The 24963-nt window shown below is 48.3% G+C and overlaps 1 protein-coding gene and 1 non-coding gene across 2 annotated transcripts in view; both read left to right on the top strand.

Annotated features, from left to right (window-relative positions):
• The window catches only part of rem1 (RAS (RAD and GEM)-like GTP-binding 1), a 43465-nt gene extending 19917 nt beyond the window's left edge, over window positions 1-23548 (top strand). Inside the window, exons 3-5 of the mRNA XM_070896389.1 lie at window positions 4943-5019; window positions 6109-6313; window positions 11980-23548. Of these exons, the coding sequence (XP_070752490.1) occupies window positions 4943-5019; window positions 6109-6313; window positions 11980-12257 (560 nt within the window). The 3' untranslated portion in view covers window positions 12258-23548. The remainder of the gene's footprint in view (window positions 1-4942; window positions 5020-6108; window positions 6314-11979) is intronic.
• LOC139277821 (U2 spliceosomal RNA) lies at window positions 7687-7884 on the top strand. Its single transcript, XR_011596145.1, has one exon. It is a non-coding gene; the product is annotated as a U2 spliceosomal RNA (small nuclear RNA).
• Window positions 23549-24963: the final 1415 nt, after the last annotated feature.

Consider the following 24963-nt stretch of genomic DNA (forward strand, 5'->3'; position numbering starts at 1 on the left):
GTATATGGAGGTGTAACAGCGTGAAACACTAGCCAGTAAGACCCAGGTTTGGCTCCGGCTGGCCATCAGTATCCGATGTGAAATGAGTTTGACTAATCTCAACCCAGCCCGCTCTGGAACTCCCTCCCTGAACCTCTCCACCTCCCCACCTCTCTCTCCTCCTTTAAGATATTCCTTAAAACCTACCTCTTTGATCAAAACATGATTCTTTGGCTCGGTGTCAAATTTTATTTGATGATCACTCCTGTGAAGTGCTTTGGGAAATGTTGTCACTTTGAAGGCATTATATGGGATGAAACATAGAAATATAGAAAATAGGTGCAGGAGTAGGCCATTCAGCCCTTCAGCCTGCACCACCAGTCAATATGGCTGATCATTCACCTCAGTACCCCTTTCCTGCTTTCTCTCCATACCCCTTGATCCCTTTAGCCTTAAGGGCCACACCTAACTCTCTTTTGAATATATCTAACAAACTGGCTTCAACAACTTTTTGTGGTAGAGAATTCCACAGGTTCACCACTCTCTGAGTGAAGAAGTTTCTCCTCAGCTCGGTCCTAAATGGTTTACCCCTTATCCTTAGACTGTGACCCTTGGTTCTGGACTTCCCCAACATTGGGAACATTCTTCCTGCATCTAACCTGTCTAAACCCGTCAGAATTTTATATGTTTCTATGAGATCCCTCTCATTCTTCTAAATTCCAGTGAATATAAGCCTAGTCGATCCAGTCTTTCTTCATATGTCAGTCCTGCCATCCCGGGAATCAGTCTGGTGAACCTTCGCTGCACTCCCTCAATAGCAAGAATGTCCTTCCTCAGATTAGGAGACCAAAACTGTACACAATATTCAAGGTGTGGCCTCACCAAGGCCCTGTACAACTGCAGCAAGACCTCCCTGGTCCTATACTCAAATCCTCAATCTATGAAGGCCAACATGCCATTTGCCTTCTTCACCGCCTGCTGTACCTGCATGCCAAATTTCAATGACTGATGTACAATGACACCCAGGTCTCGTTGCACCTCCCCTTTTCCTAATCTGTCACCATTCAGATAATATTCTGCCTTCCTGTTTTTGCCACCCAAGTGGATAACCTCACATTTATCCACATTATACTGCATCTGCCATGCATTTGCCCACTCACCTAATCAGTCCAAGTCACCCTGCAGCCTCTTAGCATCCTCCTCACAGCTCATGCTGCCACCCAGCTTAGTGGTAGCATTGTTGTTATGTTGCTGGACCAATGATCCAGAGACCTGAGTTCAAATCCCACCACGGCAGCTAGAGGAATTTAAATTCCGTTAATGAAATAAATCTGGACTATATAGCTCATATCAGTATTGGTGAGCACCTCGAGTCTCATCGCCGAGAGCATGCAGAAACCAAGCGCATGCGGCAGACCTGTCCCACCCACCCTTTCCCTGAACGACTGTCTGTCCCACCTGTGACAGGGACCGTGGTTCTTGCATTGGACTGTTCGGTCACCTAAGAACTCATTTTTAGAGTGGAAGCAAGTCTTCCTCGATTCCGAGGGACTGCCTATGATGATGGTGAATGATGATCATGAAACTATCGGATTGTCATAAAAACCCAGCTGGTTCACTAATGTCCTTTAGGGAGGGAAATCTGCCGCCCTTACCCGGTCTGGCCGATGTGTGACTCCAGACCCACTGCAATGTGGTTGACTCTTAACTTCCCTCTGAAATGGCTCACCACCACCTTCTCGAGGGATGGGCAATAAATGCCTGCCTTGCCAGCGATGCCCACATGAATAAAGATAAATAAATGCAAGTTGTTGTTGTCATAATTGGGCATATATCCACAATGCAAAAGCGTCCTCAATTTGCAAGTAGTTTAAGGGAGCCCACAGGGACGGCTGGAGAGGAGAGTGGACACGTCAGTCTGTGGGACCCCCCCACTCTGAGGTGATTGCTGGGGCAGAATGCAGGGAGCTCTACTCTGCCTCTCCGAACCTTGTATCTGACCTGAGATCGCTTGAGCTGGGGGCCAGAAATAGAGAGAATAAATTCCCTTTGCAGCGCTAGCACAGGTCCCGCTGCTGAGCACAGAAATATTTATAAGATGGCTAAAGATACCCCCAGGTTATCGCAGACGCCAACCCATCTTAAGCGCCAGCTCACATCCCAAGGCATGCAAGACCGAGTCGTTAGCTGACATCAAACCCAGGGTCAAGGCCAATTTATTGGCAGCCTCACCCACCGTTGCGTCAGAACTTGGCTGTGCCGCAGGCAACTGGGACATCGAGCGCCATCGGGGGCTGCAGCAGGGGTTGTGGCCTGACAACACCAGCAGGTTGAGCGTCCTTTGGCCGCGAGGGTCTGTCGGTACTGCCCCAATAACTGCTGCTTCCTCACACAGCAACAACCTGCATTTATATAGCGCCTTTAACGTAGTAAAAAAACATCCCCAGGCCCTTCGCAGGAATGATTATCAAAACAGAATTTGACACCGGGCCGCATAAGGAGATATTGGACAGGTGGCCACTAGCTTGGTCAAAGAGGTAGCTTTTCAGCAGCAGCAGAGGGAGAGGTAGAGAGGCGGAGAGGGAGGGAGTTGCGAAAGCTTAAGGGCCTTGGCAGCTGAAGGTAGGGCTGCCAATGTTGGAGGGATGAAAATCAGAGATAGAAAGACTTGCATCTATATAGCGCCTTTCACAACCACCGGATGTCTAAAAGCACTTTAGAGCTAATGAAGTACTTTTTGGAGTGTAATTACTGTTTTTGTTATGCTGATTGAGGGATAAATATTGGCCAGGACACCAGGGATAACTCCCCTGCTCTTCTTCAAAATAGTGCCATGGGATCTTTTACCTTATTTGAGAGAGCAGACAGGGGCTTCGGTTTAATGTCTCATCTGGAAGACAGCACCGTCCGACAGTGCAGCACTCCCTCAGCACTGCACTGGGAGCGTCAGCCTAGATTTATGTGCTCATGTCTCTGGACGTGGGGCTTGAACCCACAACCTTCTGACTCAGAGGTGAGTGTGCTACCTACTGAGCCATAGCACAAGAGGGCAGGATTAGAGGAGCACAGAGCATTACAGAGATAGAGAGTAAGTGATTGACAAAGCAGATGCAAGCCATACTCAGCCCTTCTCTCAGCACTGCACTGGGAGTGACAGCCCAGATTTTGTACTTAAGTCTGTGGAGTGGGATTTGAACCCATCACCTTCTGAGTCAGGGGAGAGGATACAACTAACAAAGCCACAGCCACTCAGTAACCCCAGGCACTGAAGCAATTCCTCAATACTTGGCTATTAGGGCCAGACCTAAGGTAGGGTTCCCAACTCTGGTTGAACATATTCGTGAAGGTTTCATCACATGACCGCCTGCCTCCAACCACCCCGCCCCCACACACTACCGCCATTGGTCGTCCAGCATTGATTTCCTCTCCCTGTCCTGAATAAACAACACCTGTCATATGTCACCCATCCCCCCACCCGACCCCATCACCGACTCCACCCGACCCCACCCCGACCTCATCCCTGACCCCACCCCGACCCCATCACTGACTCCACCTGACCCTACCCCGAGCACACCATGATCCCATCACCGACTCCACCCGACCCCACCCCATCCCCACCCCGACCCCATCACCGACTCCACCCGACCCCACCCCATCCCCACCCCGACCCCATCACCGACTCCACATGACCCCACCACAACCCCATCACCGACTCCACATGACCCCACCACAACCCCATCACCGACTCCACATGACCCCACCACAACCCCATCACCGACTCCACCCGACCCCACCCCGACCTCATCCCTGACCCCACCCCGACCCCATCACTGACTCCACCTGACCCTACCCCGAGCACACCATGATCCCTTCACCGACTCCACCCGACCCCACCCCATCCCCACCCCGACCTCATCCCTGACCCCACCCCGACCCCATCACTGACTCCACCTGACCCTACCCCGAGCACACCATGATCCCTTCACCGACTCCACCCGACCCCACCTCGACCCCATCACTGACTCCACCTGACCCCACCCCGAGCCCACCATGACCCCTTCACTGACTCCACCCAACCCACCCCATCCCCACCACCGATACCTCTGAGTCAGAAGGTTATAGGTTCAAGTCCCACTCCAGAGACCTGAGCACAATTATTCAGGCCCCCAACACTCCAGTGCAGTACTGAGGGAGTGTTGCACTGTCGGAGGTGCCTTCTTTCAAATGAGTCGTTAAATCGAGGCCTCGTCTGCTCTCTCAGGTGGACATAAAAGATCCCGCAGCACTATTTCGAAGAAGAGCAGAGAAGTTAATCCAGATGTCCTGGCCAATATTCCTCTCTCAATCAATATCACTAAAACTGGGTCATTGAATATATTTATGGAGGTGATAGACAGATTTTTGAACGATAAGGGAGTCAAGGGTTATGGGGAGCGGGCAGGGAAGTGGAATTGAGGCCAAGATCAGATCAGCCATGATCTTATTGAATGGTGGAGCAGGCTCAAGGGGCCAAATGGCCTACTCCTGCTCCTATTTCTTATGTAAACAGATTATGTGGTCATTATCACATTGCTCTTTGTGGGAGCTTGCTGTGCGCAAATTGGCTGCCGTGTTTTCTACATTACAACAGTGACTACACTCCAAAAAGTACTTAATTGGCTGCAAAGCGCTTTAGGAAGTCCAGTGGCTGTTAAAGGCACTATATAAATGCACATCTTTCTTTCTGGCCTCCAAGACCAGGTGGTCATGGCTACGGGTCATCGAACCTATCCACTCTGCACATGTGCAAACGTGAGGTGTGAGGTTACAAGACTATGCGGGTGAGTAGCCCCAGAACCAGGCCACGAGATGGCTGCAAGATTCACTGTGTCTTTCACCCACGGGGAAGAATTACATTTGTTTTCCACAATGTTCCTTGTTCCAGATTTAGCCTTCATTATTCTGTGTTGCACCTTTATTTCAGAGGACACGTATGAACGGACTCTAACTGTTGATGGAGAAGATACAACCTTAATAGTAATGGATACGTGGGGGACTGAGGTAACGTCATTTGCTTTCTTTTTAATTCATTATCGGGTGTATGGGCGTGGTAGGCAAGGCCGGCATTTATTGCCCATCCCCTAATTGCCCTTGAGAAGGTGGTGGTGAGCCGTCTTCTTGAACCGCTGCAGTCCGTGTGGTGAAGGTGCTCCCACAGTGCTGTTAGGGAGGGAGTTCCAGGATTGTGACCCAGCGACGATGAAGGAACGGCCGATATATTTCCAAGTCAGGAGGAATTGGCAGTGGTGCTCACCTGTGGCAATGCAATGGGGTCCCTGCCTCGCAGATGCAACGCGGGTGGGGTTTGATTGAGTAGACAGGGAGAAACTGCAGTTGTACAGGGCCTTGGTGAGGCCTCACCTGGAATATTGTGTTCCGTTTTGGTCTCCTAACCTGAGGAAGGACGTTCTTGCTATTGAGGGAGTGCAACGAAGGTTCACCAGACTGATGGCAGGACTGACATATGAGGAGAGACTGGATCGACTGGGCCTTTATTCACTGGAGTTTAGAAGAATGAGAGGAGATCTCATAGAAATATATAAAATTCTGACGGGATTGAACAGGTTAGAGGCAGGAAGAATATTCCCGATACTGGGAAGTCCAGAATCAGGTGTCACAGTCTAAGGATAAGGGGTAAACCATTTAGGACTGCGATGAGGAGAAACTTATTCACTCAGAGAGTTGTTAACCTGTGGAATTCTCTACCGCAGAGAGTTGTTGATGCCAGTTCGTTAGATATATTCAAGAGGGAGTTAGATATGGCCCTTACAGCTAAAGGGATCAAGGGGTATGGAGAGAAAGCAGGAAAGGGGTACTGTGGGAATGATCAGTCATGATCTTATTTAATGGTGGTGCAGCTATTTTCTATGTTTCTATGTTTCCACTGATGTGTGAGTCGGTAACCAGAGGACACAGATTTCAGAAAATTGGCAAAAGAACCAGAGGGGGAGATCAGGAGATGTATTTTTGTAACGCAGCGAGATGTTGTGATCTGGAACGCGGTGGGAGCAGGTTCAATCGTAACTTTCGAAAGGGGATTAGGATAAATTGCCGGATGTGTGATTACCTCCTGATCCTTTCCCTCCCCAGGGTGTCGAGCCATGGGTCCAGGATTACTGTATGCAAGTGGGCAACGCCTACATCATCGTCTACTCCATCACTGACCGCACCAGCTTCAACAGCGCGTCAGAGCTCCGCATCCAGCTGCGGAGGATGCGGCAAGCTGAAAACATCCCCATCATCTTGGTGGGGAACAAGAGCGACCTGGTGCGGTGCCGGGAGGTCTCGGTCGAGGGTAGGTTGTGCATCCGGTCTGTGCACGCTAAGACACAGAGCCGTCACCAGGGCTGAAGAGGTGCTCACTTCCCCTGTCTCACCTCAACTCAACACTCTTGCGGAATCCGCTCAACTCTGCATACGCTCATGCTCCAAGCGTGATTTGGTTAAACAATACGATTGCGATTGTGTAACCACTTCCCACTTATTCCAATCGTACAGAATAGAATCATAGAATGGTTACAGCACGGAAAGTCATTCAGCCCGTTGAGCCCGTGCCAACTCTCTGCCAGTCCCACTGCCCCACCCTTTCCCCGTAGCCCCTGCAGTTTTTCTTCCTTTAGCTACTTATCCAAATCCCTTTTGAAAGCCACGATTGAGTCTGCCTCCACCACCCTTTCCAGATCCTGACCACTCGCTGCGTAAAACAGTTTCCCCTCATGTCGCCTTTGGTTCTTCAGCCAATCACCTTAAATCTGTGTCCTCTGGTTCTCGACCCTTCCGCCAATGGGAACAGTTTCTCTCGATCTACTCTGTGCAGACCCCTCATGATTTTGAACACCTCCATCAAATCTGCTCCAAGGAGAACAACCCCAGCTTCTCCAGTCTATCCACATATCTGAGGTCCCTCATCCCTGGAACCATGGAGTTCTAACACAGTGGATCCAACCCCGTCCCACTCACTCCCATCGCATGGAATTCCATTAAATAAATCCACTTCCTATTTACAACAACAACAACTAGCATTTATTCAGCGCCTTTAGCATAGTAAAACGTTCCAAGTGGCTTCAGAGGAGCTTTATCAAACAAAATTTGACTTCGAGCTATATAAGCAACTATTAGGACTTAAAGCTTGGTCAGAGAGGTAGGTTTAATGTGCATATTAATGGAGGAGAGAGAGGTAGAGAAACAGAGAGGTTTACAGAGGAAATTCCAGAGCTTTGGGCCACGGTAGCTGAACTCCATTGCAGAATTTTAATCACTCCCATTGTATAGAGCTCCAGTGGACCCAACCACTTCACCAGTCACTTCTAGTGCATAGCATTTAGGGTACGGTAGTGTATGGTTATGTTCCTGGGCTAGTAATCCAACAGACCTGGACTAGTAATCCAGTAGAACACCAGTTCAACTCTCACCATGGCAGTTTGACAATTTGAGTTCAATGACTAAAAAGCTGGTCTAAGTAAAAGTGACCATAAAGTTGTCAGATTGTCATAAAATCCCAACTGGCTCACTAATGTTCCTTGGGGAAGGAACCCTGCTGTCCTTTGCGACTCCAGACCCACGCAAATGTGGTTGGCTCTTAACTACCCTGTGAGGTGGCCGGGCGAGATACTCGGTCGATGAAAAGACCTCCATCCCCTCCACAGTGCAAGGGATGGGCAATAAATGCCGGCTTCTCGGCCTTTTGGCTAAGATCATGCGTAACTGACCTGACAGGGGAGTACCCATGACCCCAACGTGGTTCTCCCTGGATCAGGAAGGTGGTTCTCCTATGCTTTTTGGAAACAGGAGGTGGGTGGGGTGGCTTGACCCATCCACCTCCACGGAGGTGTGTGGGGTGGCTTGACCCATCCACCTCCATGGGCACGAACCTGGTATTGCAGTACTTCCAGGAACGGTGCAGTGGCTCTCGGCCTTTTGGCTAAGAGCATTGGCGCAGAATGATCCTTGATGTGTGCAAGGTGACCTCTGGCGTTTGTGATTTGACAAAGAATTGGAAAGATTGGCAACGAATAAATAAAAAGAATTTTTTAATTCCGGCCTTGCCAGCGACGCCCACATTGGAAGAATGATTTGTTTTTAAAGTTCGTTGGACCCGATCGCCATCCTGTTGTGTGGGAGCCCTGTTGCTCGACTATTTCCCACTCACACCTATTCGATGAAGCAAATATCATGGTGGTGGGGGGGGGGGGCGAAATTGGGATCGTTTGTGCCCGTTGGGGGGGGGGGGGGCGCAGACGACTTTACACACCCGGGCACGGCGCTGCTAACGACTCCCGCTAAATTCTGCGGGAGTTTAGCGGCGGCGGTAACCGGTGGCGCCCGACGACATCACCGTGCGCAGCGACCCGTTATCGCCCCGCAGCAAAGATTGGTGCATGCCTCACCCCCCCCCCCCCCCCCCCCAAAGCTGCGCCGTGCGATGCCAGCAACAGGCGGCCGGCCGCTCGCGGGATGCTGGTTAAAGGGGAAGTGGCATGCAAGGAGAAACAATTGTCAGACTTACCGGTCACGGCCCGTTGCAGCCTCAATCAGGCAGCCCGGCTCTCCACGTGCGTGCTGGGCTGATGTCACCGCCCCCCCCCCCCCGGTGGTCCAGATAGGGACCTGCAGAGTTTGTAGCTTGGGGCCCTCCCTTTAATGAAGGGGAGGGGCCCTCCCTCTACGCGTTCCTGCGCTAAGCATCCCAGCGTGCAGCGCTGCGCCCCTCTCCCTGTTATTCCGTCCCGCTCGCGCCCCACAGAGCAAGTGGAACGGAGGATTCTGTGCTCCATTTCCTCTTGGGGTGGGGGGCGGTAATCCCAATATCACGAGCGGGGCGGAACTTCCATGCCCGTGCAGGAACTCCCATTTCGTGGTTGTTACTGCCCCCAAACGGAGCGCTACACAATCTCCTCCCCCCACACCCCACACACAAATACTTCCCAATTATCCACGTAATACTCTCAATCCACCTTCCACACCCAGGGTCGTGTTTGAATATCTTTGATACAGAATTCCGATTCAGTGTCTGGATCTATGGTTAAATGCACCACAGCACAAGGGTTTGACATTTTTTTCCCCCTTCAGTCCCTTGGTCCAAGCCAGCCCAGTAATCCGTTTATTAATCTTTAACGTTGGCATTTTCTCATACCACGCAACAACATATTATCTGCAGGGATCTGGTTGGGCAAAAGCCACTATTTGCTCACGAGGGCTGAACTTTTCCATTTGTCAGTAACTAGGATGCTCCCTGAACCCAGATAGACAAAAATAGTCCAGTTCTAACTGGGAGGCCTCTAGCTCTTGGCTGGAAACACTGCAGTTGCTCATCTATTGACATCATAAACCAGGAATTTAAACACAGAGTTCGAAGCTCAGCTTTCCCTCAAAGAGTTGGACATCTTGCAAACCAGGATTACTGAACAAGGAAAACTTAACCATTGATGTCAGAACTATGCTTGTGATCTGAAGTTATGCAGACCAGTTTGAAGAAGAGGCCGTTCATTATCTGACTGGTTTCATGCAGCATCTGGGAAGCTGTGCTGATTTTTTAAATGTATGTCGTCTAGGGTGGGGCATTCTCGCATTCTCGCATTTCGATCTCTTCCTTCTTGCCCTGGATGTTGTGGCTCAGTAGATAGCACTCTCACCTCACGGGACAGAAAGGTTGTGGATTTCACGTCCCACTCCAAGAAACTTGAGCACAGAACCTAGGCTGACACTCCCAGTGCTAAGGGAGTGCTACACTGTCGGAGGTGCCGTCTTTCGAATGAGATGTCTTCCCTCTCAGGTGGAAGTAAAAGATCCCATGGCCCTATTTTGAAGAAGAGCAGGGGAGTCAGTGAAAATATGCCAGTTTCCAATTCCATCTGAGTGATAACGAATCACTTGCCCCAATTAATAATTATGATTTTTTTTTTCAATTGGGCTCATTGACTTTGATTTTGTGCGATAAAATAAAACAATTGACTTCCTCTCCAAGTCACACACCATCCTGGCTTGGAAATATATCGGCCATTCCTTCATCGTCGCTGGGTCAAAGTCCTGGAACTCCCTCCCTAACAGCACTGTGGGAGCACCTTCACCACACGGACTGCAGCGGTTCAAGAAGGCGGCTCACCACCACCTTCTCAAGGGGCAATTGGGGATGGGCAATAAATGCCGGCCTTGCCAGCGACGGCCACATCCCAGGAACTAATAAAAAATAAATAAAAATCGGGAGAGATGTAAAACGGGTTGCCGATTTGCATTCACTTGTTTTTTGCTGGGCCAGAAAACTGGCCCCCATTGAATGGTAAATGGCATCTGGTTTACTGTTAGAGATTTTTGATATCATCAGAATGCCTTGATTTTATCACAGCCTATTAAGCTCTCCAGATTACCTAACATTTTCCATGTGCCTTATTTTACATAAAATAGGTACATGAATATTATTGAAGCCCTCATTCAGAAAGACTCATTTTCACATTTCTCCTACCAAGGTACAGCCTATATCCCTCTACACCACTCCCCCAGGGTGTCAGCTGTGGCTCAGTGGGTAGCACTCTTGCCTCTGGGTCAGAAGGTTGTGGGTTCAAGTCTTGCTCCAGGGAGTTGAGCACATGAATCTAGGCTGACATTCCCAGTGCAGTGCTGCATTGCTTGGAGGTGCTGTCTTTCAGATGGCTTGTTAAACCGAGGCCCTGTCTGCTCTCTCAGGTGGATGTAAAAGATCCCAAGGTGCTATTTTGAAAAAGAGCAGGGGAGTTCTCCCTGGTGTCCTGGCCAATATTTATCACTAAAACAGATTATCTGGTCATTATCACATTGTTGTTTGTGGGAGCTTGTTGTGTGCAACTTGGCTGCTGCGTTTCCCACATTACAACAGTGACTATGGGCTCAATTTTCCCAAAGCATTTTTTGACATACTTGAAGAGTTACGCCTGATTTTTTGGGGGGGCCTAAGGACGCAAAAAAAAGTGTTGTAAGTTTCCCCGTTAGATCTCTTCATTTTGGCGTGGCCTAACCCGAGGGGGGTGGAGCCTTGATCTGCGGCAAAAAGATCGGGCTGCCGCGGTAACCAGGGACACAATGCGAGCTGAGGCTGCAAAGTGAAGCATACAGCCAGCTCCCAACACAGTAAAAGAATTGAAAAACACATAGCACCAACTTACCTCCAATCCTGCCAGAAGGCTGTCTGGTCTTCTCGGTCACTGGTTCGGGTCTCTCTCTCTCCTGTGTGTGTGTGAGCCGGGGACCGAGAATAGGACCGGATAACCTTCGGGTGGGGTTGGAGGTAAGTTGCTGCAATGTTTTTTTCAGTGCGCCCGGGCATCTGCTGCGCCGATTTCCTTACCCGCGCCGATTTCCTTAATTCTAGGGAAGGTTTTTCTTGGCAGGCCACATACGCTGGCCTAGTCAGAACTGGAGTAACTCTCAGCTGGCCAAGCGTCCCTAAATGGCCAGAAGTCGGGTAGGTGGCTGGTTACGCCGCCTTTGGCCGAAAAAAAAACTGTCACTTAAAAAATTCGTAACTAATTGATTGGGGAAACTGGGGATTTTTAAGTTAGGCCAGAAAAAGCAACCTGCTCCAAAAAAAACGGCACAAATACTGGGGAAAATTGAGCCCGTTGTTTCAAGAGTGTTCCATAGGTTGTAAAGTGTTTTTGGGATGGTTGTGAAGGGCGCTATAGAAATGCAAGTCTTTCCTTTCTTTCACAATCCATCTCCTTTTTGAATTCTTCACCCACCCAAGTCTGCCTTCTTCAATTGTCAGCTATACCTCCGGCCAACAGTGGGGGGGGTATGATTGACGCAGGGCCCTGTGGATAATGTCTCTTGTCCAGTTGACGTGCCTTCCTTACAAATCCTACTCCACGCGCTGACTGGGATACAAACCGGCGGCTCTTGAATATTTCACTCAACGCAACGGGGCTTTAAAACAACAAAAACCACAACTGGCCGTGGCCCTGACCCCGTGTTTTGTATTTTCTGTTGCAGAGGGCCGGGCCTGCGCTGTTGTGTTCGACTGCAAGTTCATCGAGACCTCCGCCGCTCTGCACCACAACGTGAGGGAGCTTTTCGAAGGCATCGTGCGGCAGATACGACTGCGGAAGGACAGCAAGGAGGCCAATGAGAGGCGAATGGCCAGCCACAAGAGGAGGGAAAGCATCACCAAGAAAGCCCGGCGCTTTCTGGACAAGTTCGTAGCGAAAAACAACAAGAAGATGGCCTTAAAAGTCAGGTCAAAATCCTGTCACGACCTTTCAGTGTTGTAACTAGAAGCCCCAGTAAACCAGCCACCAATGGAGGAGGGGGGGTGTATGGGGAGGGACAGTAACCACGACTGGCGGTTGAAGTCAGGACCAAGTTCCATTCATTTATATTCCTAATCCAGCGTCTCTGGTCAGTGGCTGCGTGGCAGCAATGTGGCCAGGTGCCTGCTTCACCCCAATGGAGAAAGCCTGACTTGCTAAAGATGGGTAAAACCCTTTGAGCCATGGTGGCTAACAGGGATGGACTTCTGCAACATCTCCATGCACCTCCCCCGTGTTAAAAAGGGGAAGAATTGATCAACAAACATTACGGACGTGATGCATGAACCAAGCAACAAAAAAAAAACTGTATATTGTAATTTGTGGAGAGAATTGTGCCGACGCGTGCTCGGACAAACCAGGACGTTGGAGATATTTCCTTACTGCTTGGTACAAGTCTGAGTCCAGAAGGTAACTGAGCCCCAAAGCCCACCTACCAATTGGTGCCTTCGCATTTGATACCAAAGACTAAAACCCAAGCTGATGTATCTTTATTACTGCACTGTTTACAGGGTCAGGATTTTGAAGTGTTTTTTTGTGGGGGGGGCGCGGGGGGAAAGGTGGAGGTTGGGAATGTTATAAGATCCATAATAAATGTTGTCTCAGAATATCTAGTTTAGATAACACTTTAAGGAATTACAGAGGATTACACAGGATATACGGCACAGAAACAGGCCATTCGGCCCAACCAGTCCATGCCGGCGTTAATGCTCCACTCGAGCCTCCTCCCGTCTTTCCTCATCTAAATCTATCAGCATAACCCTCTATTTCCTTCTCCCTCATATGCTTGTCTAGCCTCCCCTTAAATGCATCGATACTATTCGCTTCAACCACTCCCTGTGGTAGTGAGTTCCACATTCTCACCACTCTCTGGGTAAAGAAGTTTATTCTGAATTCCCCATTGGATTTCTCGGTGACTATCTTATATTGATGGCCTCGAGTTATGCTCTTCCCCACAAGTGGAAACACTCTCTCTGTATCCACTCTATCAAAACCTTTCATAAGACCTCTATTCGGTCACCCCTCAGCCTTCTTTTTTCAAGAGAAAAGAGACCCGGCCTGTTCATCTTTTCGTGATATGTATACCTTCGCATTTTTGGTATCATCCTTGTAAATCTTCTCTGCACCCTCCCCTGTGCCTCTATGTCCTTTTTTATAATATGGCGACCGGAACTGTGCACAGAACTCTAAGTGTGGTCTAACCAAGGTTTGATACAGGTTTAAGCACAACTTCCCTAAGAATTAGAGCCTTATACTTCTGGCACAGACACGACGGACTGAATGGCCTCCTTCTGTGCTTTAAATATCTAGGGTTTTTTTTAAGTTTAGGTTAATGGTAGATCACATTTAAATAGTGTAAATATTATTTTAATTAATCTCATGGGTGTAATCAGAACATAAAAACATAAGAAATAGGATCAGGAGTCGGCCCTATGGTCCCTCGAGACTGCTCCGCCATTCAATACAATCGGGGCTGAACATTGACCTCAACCCTAATCTCCATGTCCCTTGGCTCCCCTAGACTCCAAAATTCTATCCATCTCAACATCTAATCACAGTGATGGACTCCAGCTCTCTGAGGGAGTGTCCTATACCGGAAGAAAGGTCTTGTCATGCAATAAATAAGCCTTAAATCAGTTGTCTTACCACATTCTGGAGATCCCAGCGCCCCGTGCAACATCAGTCCAGCATGAGGAGTGTTGGGACCACCAGAAGGAGCCTTGGTGATTGTGAACGATAAGTCCATTGTCAGCCAATCCACGAGATGGAACATCACTTGGGACTATAGTCTTCCGCCAGTGGTGCGGGGGGCAGTGGGAAGGACAGCGATGGCAAGAGAAGACATAACGTAGTGGCCGAATCAACCTGCCTCTCTCCAGAGAGAAATGTCCGACACTAACCTGCCTCCCCGCCTGAAGAAGGCTGGAAGGTGGGTGAGAAACCCATGTGTTGTAGGAGGTAGAATCGGAGGACAGGGTTCTACTTTGATGAGTCCATTCCAGCGCGAGGAACACCGCTCTCAGCTGAGTAGCTCTGATTGTCGTGGAAAGCGAAACCCTCACAACAATCGGTGCCTCTCAACTCAAATTTGTGGAACCCCTTGAAAGAAAGAATTACGATAGGCTGCAGACAATGGGAGAAGGGCAGAAATTGCCCCTCATAACCAACCACCTTCCCAGAATACCTGGCCTCTTACCCTCTCTTGATCTTTTCATTGGGAACCGCTGGCATGGCGTGGGCCATCTCAGTTTCTCCACTCCCCCTCACTCACTCTAATCCACCTCCCGCTGAACTTGCAGCACTCCGTTCTCCCAGCTCCAACCCTGACATTGGCGTGAAACCCGCTGACAAGGGCGGAGCTGTTGTTGTTTGGCGAACCGAGCTCTGCCTCCCCGACACCTCCCCCCGCCTCCCCCTGGAACACGACCCCACCACTGAAAACCAAGCCCTTTCCCAGACTGTCACTGACCTCATGTCCTCTGGAGATCTTCACTCTCACGGCCTCCAACCTTAGAGTCCCCTCCACACCCCAAAGCCCACATTGCTCATCCCAGAAGTATCTAACGTGTTCAGCCAGATTTACAGCCTTCTGGATTCTACATCGAGTTCAACAATTTCAGACCATAAACTCTGACCATATTTTTTTCCCTTTTTTATTTACAAACCCCCGCGATTTTTTTCTCCTTCCCACGGCAGCTGGTAATGATGCCGCCATTCCCACCCCATGTAGACTCATCTTTTGTTTCCTAACTTGTCCCATTACCATCTCATTTTTGCCCATCATCCCTTTTGTCTCTCTAATCTCTCCTGCCTTCCACCCAATCACTGACCTTCCCTTTTCCTCCCTCCCCCTTTCCCTGCCCCTTGCACATCCTTAAGAATCTGATACACCTCAAACTTTTCCAGTTCTGCCGAAGGGTCATTGACCCGAAACGTTAACTCTGTTTCTCTCTTCACAGATGCTGCCTGACCCGCTGAGTAGTTCCAGCATTTTTCTGTTTTTATTTCAGATTCCAGCATCCGCAGGATTTTGCTTCTGTCATAGCTTGTCAATCTCTCTCCTGAAATTATCCTCCGAATGAGAATCCTCAGCTTAAATAGAAGTCATTGCGAGGTTTGAATGCTGTGTACAGTTTTGATTTCCTAATCTGAGGAAGGACATTCTTGCTATTGAGGGAGTGCAGCGAAGGTTCACCAGACTGATTCCCGGGATAGCAGGACTGACATATGAAGAAAGACTGGATCGACTAGGCTTATATTCACTGGAATTTAGAAGAATGAGAGGGGATCTCATAGAAACATATAAAATTCTGACAGGATTGGACAGGTTAGATGCAGGAAGATTGTTCCCGATGTTGGGGAAGTCCAGAACCAGGGGTCACAGTCTAAGGATAAGGGGTAAGCCATTTAGGTTCGAGCTGAGGAGAAACTTCTTCACCCAGAGAATTGTGAACCTGTGAAATTCTCTACCACAGAAAGTTGTTGAGGCCAGTTTGTTAGATATATTCAAAAGGGAGTTTGATGTGGCCCTTATGGCTAGAGGGATCAAGGGGTATGGAGAGAAATCAGGAATGGGGTACTGAGGTGAATGATCAGCCATGATCTTATTGAATGGCGGTGCAGGCTCGAAGGGCCGAATGGCCTACTCCTGCACCTATTTTCTATGTTTCTATGTTTTGTCATGGAAAGTTCAACAGACTTGACTTGTATTGACGACAATAACAACAACTTGCATTTATATAGCGCCTTTCATGCGGAAAAACATCCCACAGCTCTTCACTGAGGCGTAAATTTTTAAAAAGAAATAGATATTAGCGGGTGTAACCAAAGGCTTGGTCAAAGACTGTGATGTAATTCAGCTGTGAAAGCCAACTGTGAGGCAGGTTATTGACCTACGGCCTGATTTTAACTCAGGGCGCGGGACCAGGGATACAGAGGCTGAAGCGGGCGACGATCCTTCTGGCCTACGGTGTAAGGACCGGGAGATTTTAACTCTCGGGCCTCATTAGCACGCTCTGGTACTGACCCGCCCGGAGCCAGCGGGAATGTCATCAGAGCTGCGGGTGGGGGGGCGGGTGGGGTTCATCATGGTGGAGGTCACCGCCAGCCAGGGGTCACCCCCACCCCACCCTCCCAGAAACACTCTCTGGAAATGTCAGTGAGAAATGGGGGTGGGTTTGGGAAAGTCCACGATCAGGGAACGAGGGGGAAGCCCAGGGCAGGGAAGCCCAAGATGTCCTTGTGGGGCAACTAGGCCATTTGAGTTAGGACCCCCGGCCCTCAGGGACAGGTGGCCGTCCCGTGCCTCAGTTCAGACAGGTTAAGAGGGGCGTGGCAGGGCTGTGACGGAAACCCTCCCACCATCTTAAACCCCACCCCTACCCGCGCCGATCCCACCATGTGTGGAGGGGTGGAGGCGGGGCTTAAATATCCTCTTAAGCTCCTGACCAGAAAGGTTTCCTTCAATGCATACCATGAATGGAGGTGGCATCATCAGCCGAAGTCCCTGCGCCCGATCATCGTGCAGTTGTTGCAACTGGAAATTGCTCATGTGTGAATATTAGATGAGGACCGCGTTGGACAGTCTCCATGTTTGCTCAGTGTCCAGAATGGCAGGTGGAGATTGGCCATTTGGTGAAGGCTGTCAGCGTCCACGGGACCTTGTGTAGCGACACCAGCCAGTGTCCTTGGTTTCTTTTTACTGAACAAGGAGAAATATATCCAAAAACTTGTCCTCAACAAAACTCGGCTGCCCCGTGTCCTAACTCGCACCAAATCCCGCTCACCCATCACCCCCTGCGCTCGTTGACCTACATTGGCTCCCGGTTAAGCAACGCCTCAATTTCAAAATTCATCCTTGTTTTTCAAATCCCTCGCCCCTCCCTATTTCTGTAACCTCCTCCAGCCCCACAACCCTCCAAAATCTCTGCACTCCTCCAATTCTGACCTCTTGTGCATCCCCGATTTTAATCGCTCCACTATTGGTGGCCATGCCTTCAACTGCCTGGGCCCCAAGCTCTGGAATTCCCTCCCTAAACCTCCCCGCCTCTCCGCCTCTCTCTCCTCCATTAAAATGCTCCTTAAAACCTACCTTTTTGACCAAGCTTTTGGTCACTTGTCCTAAAGGGCCGAAAATTGCGGTCAGAGGCTTCCTTCGTACGTATGCCTCCAACCAGAAAAAAATCTATGAAACTACCTGGTGGTCCCGGAGGAACGTAGGATTGCAGTCCGAGGCCTTCATTCGCTGTGCAGCGCACGGGAACATGTCTTCCACGGATGGACACATCTGCTGGAGTCACGTGGGCCTGAACCACCAATCACGATGCAGTGTTCTCATTGATAAAAATGAGAACACCATTTGTACAGGCTCCCATTACTATCAATGAGAAAAAACCCTAAAATAGAAACATAGCACAATAAATTTTAAAAAACACCTCACATATTTAAAATTCATTGAAATTAAATGTAATTAAATGTTTTAGAAAAATAAATATTTTTGGGAATTCTTTTTTTATGTGTTTTAATAGGGTTAAAAATAAACTTATCTTAATGGACAGGGTTTTTAAAATCAATGTTTAAATTTAATTTTTCTATGTTTTAAAAGTGTTACGCTGGTAAAAGTAAGTGATGCGCCTGCTTTTACCAGGCGTAAAAGTTTGAAGGACATTCACTGGTCATGAGTTGGGCAAATAGCCCAATCTCTCCCGCACGGATGTCCCTCCTATGGGGATGCGGAGAACCTGTCTGAAGAAATTTTGACAGATCGGAAAAACTGGTCCTTGGCACATGCACATCGCACCCCGAAAACCGGCTTTTGCGCCCAGCGAGGCCGCAATTCTCGGCCTAATATCTCCCTAGGTGGCTCGGTGTCAAATGTTGTTTGATAATCGCTCCTGTGGAGCGCCCTGGGACATTTTACTACGTTAAAGGTGCTGTATAAAAGTAAGTTGTTGCTATTGTTGAAATAAGGGAGAGTGAAAGGTTGAAGCCTTCCTAGGTTGAAAAATATCTTTGGATCATAGCTTTACCAAGGGACGTCGTTGGCATTTGATTGGCAAAGAGAAACTGTCGGTGGTGTAAATACAGTTACCAGAGCTGGAGGTGGAGCAGGAGCAGACCAGGATCGGCAGCAGAGAACAGGCCTCAGCTGCACAGATTAGTCATTTGAATTTTAAATGTTTTTTTATGTGCAACCAGATATTGCACAATTGATATTCCTGTGACAGCGCGCCTGCCAATGCTGATTATGGTGCACTGCCCCTTTAACTGGTGAATTCTTTTGACACTACATAGCTTAAAGAGGCACCAACTTTATCAAATGTAACAGTGTTCGGCAACACTGGTTTTATTTTCCAGCCTTGTCCAAGCACTGTTAGCAGGGTGTCTCAATTTGGGCCAAAATACATCAGGCCATTGCAAGGGCACAGTTAGGGTTAGCTGTGAAAGCTGGGACATTGAATAAATTTAAGACAGAAATAGACAGTTTCTTAAACGATAAGGGGATAAGGGGTTATGGGGAGCGGGCGGGGAAGTGGAGCTGAGTCCATGATCAGGTCAGCCATGATCGTATTGAATGGTGGAGCAGGCTCGAGGGGCCGTATGACCTACTCCTGCTCCTATTTCTTATGTTCTTATGTAAAATGACACCTCGCTGCCCACTGTCTGCATCGACCGAGATGGTGCCTTTGAATATTAGTGTCCAGAAAAATAGAGCAAAAAACATGTTAGTTATTTGAATCGTCAAGCACTGTAAAATAGAAATGTAAAATACTTCAGCTGAAAACCAAAGATGGACGATGATTATAGATTAGAACGATAGAATCTTACAGCGCAGAAGGAGGCCATTCTGCCTGCTGTGTCTGTCGGCTCTTGGAAAGAGCTGTCCACCTAGTCCCATTCCCCACGCTCTTTCCCCATAGCCTTGCAATTTTTTTTCCAATCAAGTATTTATCCAATTCCCTGCTGAAAATTACAATTGAATCTGCTCCCACCCCCCGTTCCTGATCACAACAACTCACTGCGTAAAACAATGTTCCCTCATGTTGCCTCTGGTTCTTTTGCCAATCACCTTAAATCTGCGACCTCTGATTACTGACCCTTCTTTGCTTGACCTAACAACATCCCACAGCATTCCCCAGTCAACGAAGCACTTTTGAAGTGTAGTCACTGTTCAAATGTAGACGAACATGGCAGCCAATTTGTGCACAGCAACGGTATCACAAAAAGCAATCGGTAATTGTATAAATGACCAGATAATCATTTTCTGGTGGCGCTGGATAAATATTGGCCAGCACATCGGGAGAACTCCCCTGCTCATCTTGGAATTGTGCCATGTGATCTGATGCCCATTGACTCAGTTTAACATCTCATCTAAAAGATGTTTTTTTTTCAATTGTTTGCATCTGTTTGTAACTAGATGTTTGTACTGCTACAGGCAAGAGGAGTTCAGACCCTGTCTCTAAAGATTTGCCCCACCGTTAGTACCTACATTACTTAATTGAACCATTAAAACCATTTACGTAAAAGTATTAGCCAACTTTTTTGTCCATTTGTTTGCAAATAAACAGTAAGAAAGAAAGAATGCATTTATATAGCGCCTTTCACAACCTCATGACCTCCTAAAGTGCTTCACAGCCAATGAAGTTCTTTTGGAGTGTAGTCACTGTTGTAATGTAGGAAACGCGGCAGCCAATTTGCGCACAGCAAGCTCCCACAAAGAGCAATGCGATAATGATCAGATAATCTGTTTTTTGTGATGTTGATTGAGGGATAAATATTGGCCCCAGGACACCGGGGATAACTCCCCTGCTCTTCTTCAAAATAGTGCCACGGGATTTTTTTAGGTCCACCTGAGAGGGCAGACGGGACCTCGGTTTAATGTCTCATCCGAAAGTCGGCACCTCCGACAGTGCAGCACTCCCTCAGTGACGGCCTAGATTTGTATGCTCAAGTCTCTGGAGTGGGACTTGAGCCATCTGACCGAGAGGCGAGAGTGCTACCACTTAGCCACGGCTGACACTGATGTACATTGCATTGGGTCAAGTCTTTCTGCTGCTTGCAAGTTTGGTCATTGAGCTCTTCTCCCTTCTTAAACAGAAGTAGAATTCACCTTTTTCACAAAGATTTAAATATTTATTGGCAAAACCAATGTAAATATAACAGTACTGTGTTCAGCAAAATTCTATGCCCTGATCTGGGGACTGGGCGGGAAAGTGGAGTTGAGGTCGATGATCAGACATGATCTTATTGAATGGCGGAGCAGGCTCGAGGGGCGAATGGCCGACTCCTGCTCCTAATTCTCATGTTCAGCGCAATTCTTTCAGGTAACCAACGGGTGAGTTACAATTGTAATTCGTCCACCAGCTGCTTGTGTTAAACTCTGCTACCCCATGTCCTAACTAGATCCAAGTCCCGTTCACCCATCACCCCCTGTGCTCGCTGACCTACATTCGTTCCTTGACTGGCAACGCCTCGATTTTAAAAATTCTCATCCTTGTTTTCAAACTCCCTCCATGGCCTCGTCTCAGACTTGCCCAATAGCAATGCCCTACCACCACTACTTTATGGTTTTTTGCTTCTTGTGTTTGGCTCCGGTTCCCTTTCTCAATTTACATTGTTCGTAGTAACAGCTGAGATCATCACCCAGAAAAATCTTCCTGCATTGGTGTCAGCCTTGACTCTCTCGCCTCTAAATCTGACTAAAAACAAATGAGCTGGTCCTTATCGCATTGCTGTGTGTGGGAGCTTGCTGTGCGCAAATTGGCTGCTGCGTTTCCCACATTACAACAGTGACGACACTCCAAAATCATTCCATTGGCTGTAAAGCTGTGAAAGATGCTATATAAATGCAAGTTCTTTCTCTTGTGACAGCTTGTGATGTACCAGGCTGTTCTAGATGCCTGAGTCCAGTACCACAGCACCGACAATTACTCATCATCAACTCCCTAATCCAAGGATTCATCGAGGAGTTTTTATGGAGGTGTCGACTGAGAGGCTGAACATCCCCTTCCTGGATAGTGAGTGACAAGTGGTGCGGACTGCCCGACCCTCCAACTAGCACCTCTTATCGGCACAAATCCACCTCACACCGTGGTCCTCGGCCTTCAGCATGGTCCAAAAGAAGTCCTTCCACCACTACAACAACAACTTGCCCTTGTTGTAGTAAAACTTCCCAAGACGCTTCATAGGAGTGATTGTGAAACAAAATGTGACACCAAGCCGCTGAAGGAGGTATTAGGACAGGTGGCCAAAAGCTAGGTAGGTTTTAAGGAGCATCTTAAAGGAGCAGGCTTTGTGGCTGTAATCCAATTCTGGGATTTCAGGGGACTGGGTAAGCTGCAGCTGAAATCAAAGACTAGTGTTCTTTGTGTCGTTCTCCGACAGCCACTCACCGTTGCTTATGCTGAGATTTGGAGAAGATATGATAGATCTTTTATTGGCCGCCATTTCTCTTGATATCACTGTCTAGCGCCGAGGGACGTGGGTTCTGAGGGTAGCGAGCTGTGATGTAGGATGTTACCCGGAAAAATCAGATACAGAGCAATTCATCAGAAAAGATTATTAAAACTAATTCTTGGAACTACTAAGCTTAGCTGATCCATCGCTTTATAATGGATCAACCCCAATTGTTCACCTTGTCTCCATAATCCCTCGATTTCTTTATTGTCCAGTTTTAAATCCACTGATACAGTCAATGGCAACCCCTTGGTTATCGTATTCCATAACGCTGTCACTCTTTGGTGAAAACTGATTTCCTCTCTCATATTGGGTTGCCGACTCTGGTTGAATATATTCCTGGAGGTTTCATCACATGACCTATCCCCGCGCTCCCGCCATTGGTCACCCAATGTGTCCATCCTCGCAGCGCCCCGCCTTCTCGCGGCCAATCGGAGAGCGAATAACACCCTTCATTGCCCGATTGAATGATGCTTGACTGTCAATCAAACTGCCTTTATCCCCCTCCCCCCCATATCCAATAATTTAAGAACCTGTAATGTATTTGCTTCATGGGTTCTTTGCTTAAGAATTCATAAGAACATTAGAATTTGGAGCAGGAGGAGGCCATTTGGCCCTTCGAGCCGGCTCCGCCATTCAATGAGATCATGGCTGATCTGATCCTGGCCTCAACTCCACATCCCTGCCCACTCCCCAGAACCCTTGACTCCCTAGCGTTCAAAAATCTGTCTATCTCCACCTTAAATATATTCAATGACCCAGCCTTCACAGCTCCCTGAGGTAGAGGATTCCAAAGATTCACAACCCTCTGAAAAAATAAATTCCTCCTCATCTCCATTTTAAATGGGCGACCCCTTATTCTGAAACTATGCCCCCTAGTTCTAGATTCCCCCACGAGGGGAAACATCCTCCCTGCATCAACCCTGTCAAGCCCCCTCAGAATCTTATATGTTTCAATAAGATCACCTCTCATAACAACACATTGCTGTTAAGAACTAGTTGGTTTATTAACAAAGGTTTAACAATCACACTACACATTACCAGTTCATCCACTAGGCTCACAACTGCATACCTCATCGTGGATGACCTAGACCCAACTGGCTGGGGTTTTATTGAGTCTTGTAAACATCACGTGACTAGCGAAGCCACTCACAATGCAACAGCTCCACAAACCTGTGAGCATTCTCACGCGTGCAGACATTACAGAACCAATAAACAAAAGTGTTCAACAAAAATGAAAGAAACATTTTTTTGTTTAATGCTCCTTGTAATTTTTTTCTCCTGGGTGTTGCTCGCTACAGTATCCAGGAGATTAATCTTCAATCCCTGTAGACTCCGGGGCAATCCTGATGGGTTGGCGACCCCTATAGACCTAAATGCCTCACTTTTACATAAATCCCCTGGTACTTGAGGGTTATATTTTCTTGTAACGGATGTGTGTGTATTGAATAAACTGTATGTATCCTGATGCTAGCTGATGGGTTTCCATTGAGCTTGATGGTGTGGAGGCCCATGGAAAGGTTGCAGAAAGACAGTGTAATGTACAGCATTTTCTATCCGCTTTACGCATCATTTTTGCAGGTTGAAAGCCCTGAATTTTGAATCTACTTCTGTAATATAGTACTCCATAGAAACATAGAAACATAGAAAATAGGTGCAGGAGTAGGCCATTCGGCCATTCGGCCCTTCGAGCCTGCACCACCGTTCAATGAGTTCATGGCTGAACATGTAACTTCAGTACCCCTTGTATTGTATTGTAGATTTAACTTTTTCAATAAAAAAGTTTTTAAAAAATTCAATATATTGTAACTTGGTTTGTGTTTCAGTGGCATCACATTGTTAGTGTTCCGGCTTTATCCCAGCACTTGCCTTCATGTTTACCTTAAACCCCAGCTTCCAGAAGCAGACCCAGTCCCTTAGGGACAAAAAACCTGGGCTGGAAATTCGGTATGGCCCGCTTTGAGGCTGTGATGGTGCCTGGGCGCTATCTTTAGCGCCGGGCGATGACTGCCGCCTCACAGTGGGATATTCAGTGGTGTTGCCCACGGGGAGAGTGGAGCTCTAAGGGAAATGTTCCACACTCCTCCTCGGGCGCTAACGGAGCGATAGCGCAGGAGGCCGACCCAAATCTTTGGCGCTGGGATGCCGGCATCCTCGCGCCTGAAGGTGGAAAAAAAAAATCCTGCTGAAAATTTAGATAAACTTCACCCACATTTCCCCATTACTGCAACAAATAAATAACAGTGGCAGCACTAAAATTTCAGCTCTTACCTTGCACGCCGGACGATATCACCTCGGGATCGTCGCCGGACCGACTGCTTTCCCCCTCCTCCCGCTGGTTGCAGCGCCAGGCGCTACTGCAGGGAAAAGACTCAATTTTGCAAACGCGGGGCTACAGGGGGCGTTGCGCACTCGGTGACGTCACCCAGTGGGCGGGGCTAGCGAGCGCAGCGCAAACTGTCAGCACCGCCGCTAAACCTTCGCTGAAGTTCGCAGCAGGCGCTGACAGCGCGGCGCTCGGGTGGGAGGTGCTTAACGGCCTCTCACCGCCCCCGGATTTAAGCTGAATTGCAGTAAATCACTTACTGCAGACTGTGAGATGCCCAGCAAGTCCTTCCGCCCCCCCGCCCCCTGCCCTCTCCTCCACCATGGATTGAAAATAATGCCATCTGACCAATGCATACAGGCTAAAAAAAACTTAGTCAGATTTATCTATTGTTGAAATGATATACAGAAGCAGAAAGCTGAGTACGCACACTGGATTCCAATACCTGTCCCATTAGGCTGGCAAGTTCGAGGTGTTCATCCTGATATCTCACTGCTAGTGCAAGTGAATTGTTGGGCCCATAAATTAGATATCGCTCGGAAATCAGCACTTTCAGGACACATGATGGAAAGCTGCAGTACTTTACTTGCATGGCAAATCACGCTACCCGTGATAAGTGTGCAAACCTGGAGCGAGCGTCCAAGGATGTCCCACCATGACAAGTCACTCGCCCACTCGCTGTAATAAGTTAAGCAAATCCAATAACAGGCTCAATAATGCTGTCAAGCGTCTTATTCCCCACGATGGTGAGGGCGGTTTTCCATGACATTTACAAAAACATTAAGCAATGCTAGCACGGCACTTTGGTTACACTACTAACAACGCTCTATTGCCAGCAACAGCAAGTTGTAGCAGTCTTCATACAAAAGAAGTGTGTGTTTCAGTTGC

The sequence above is a fragment of the Pristiophorus japonicus genome, chromosome 12 (assembly GCF_044704955.1).
Source record: "Pristiophorus japonicus isolate sPriJap1 chromosome 12, sPriJap1.hap1, whole genome shotgun sequence".
NCBI classification, from domain to species: Eukaryota; Metazoa; Chordata; class Chondrichthyes; family Pristiophoridae; genus Pristiophorus; species Pristiophorus japonicus.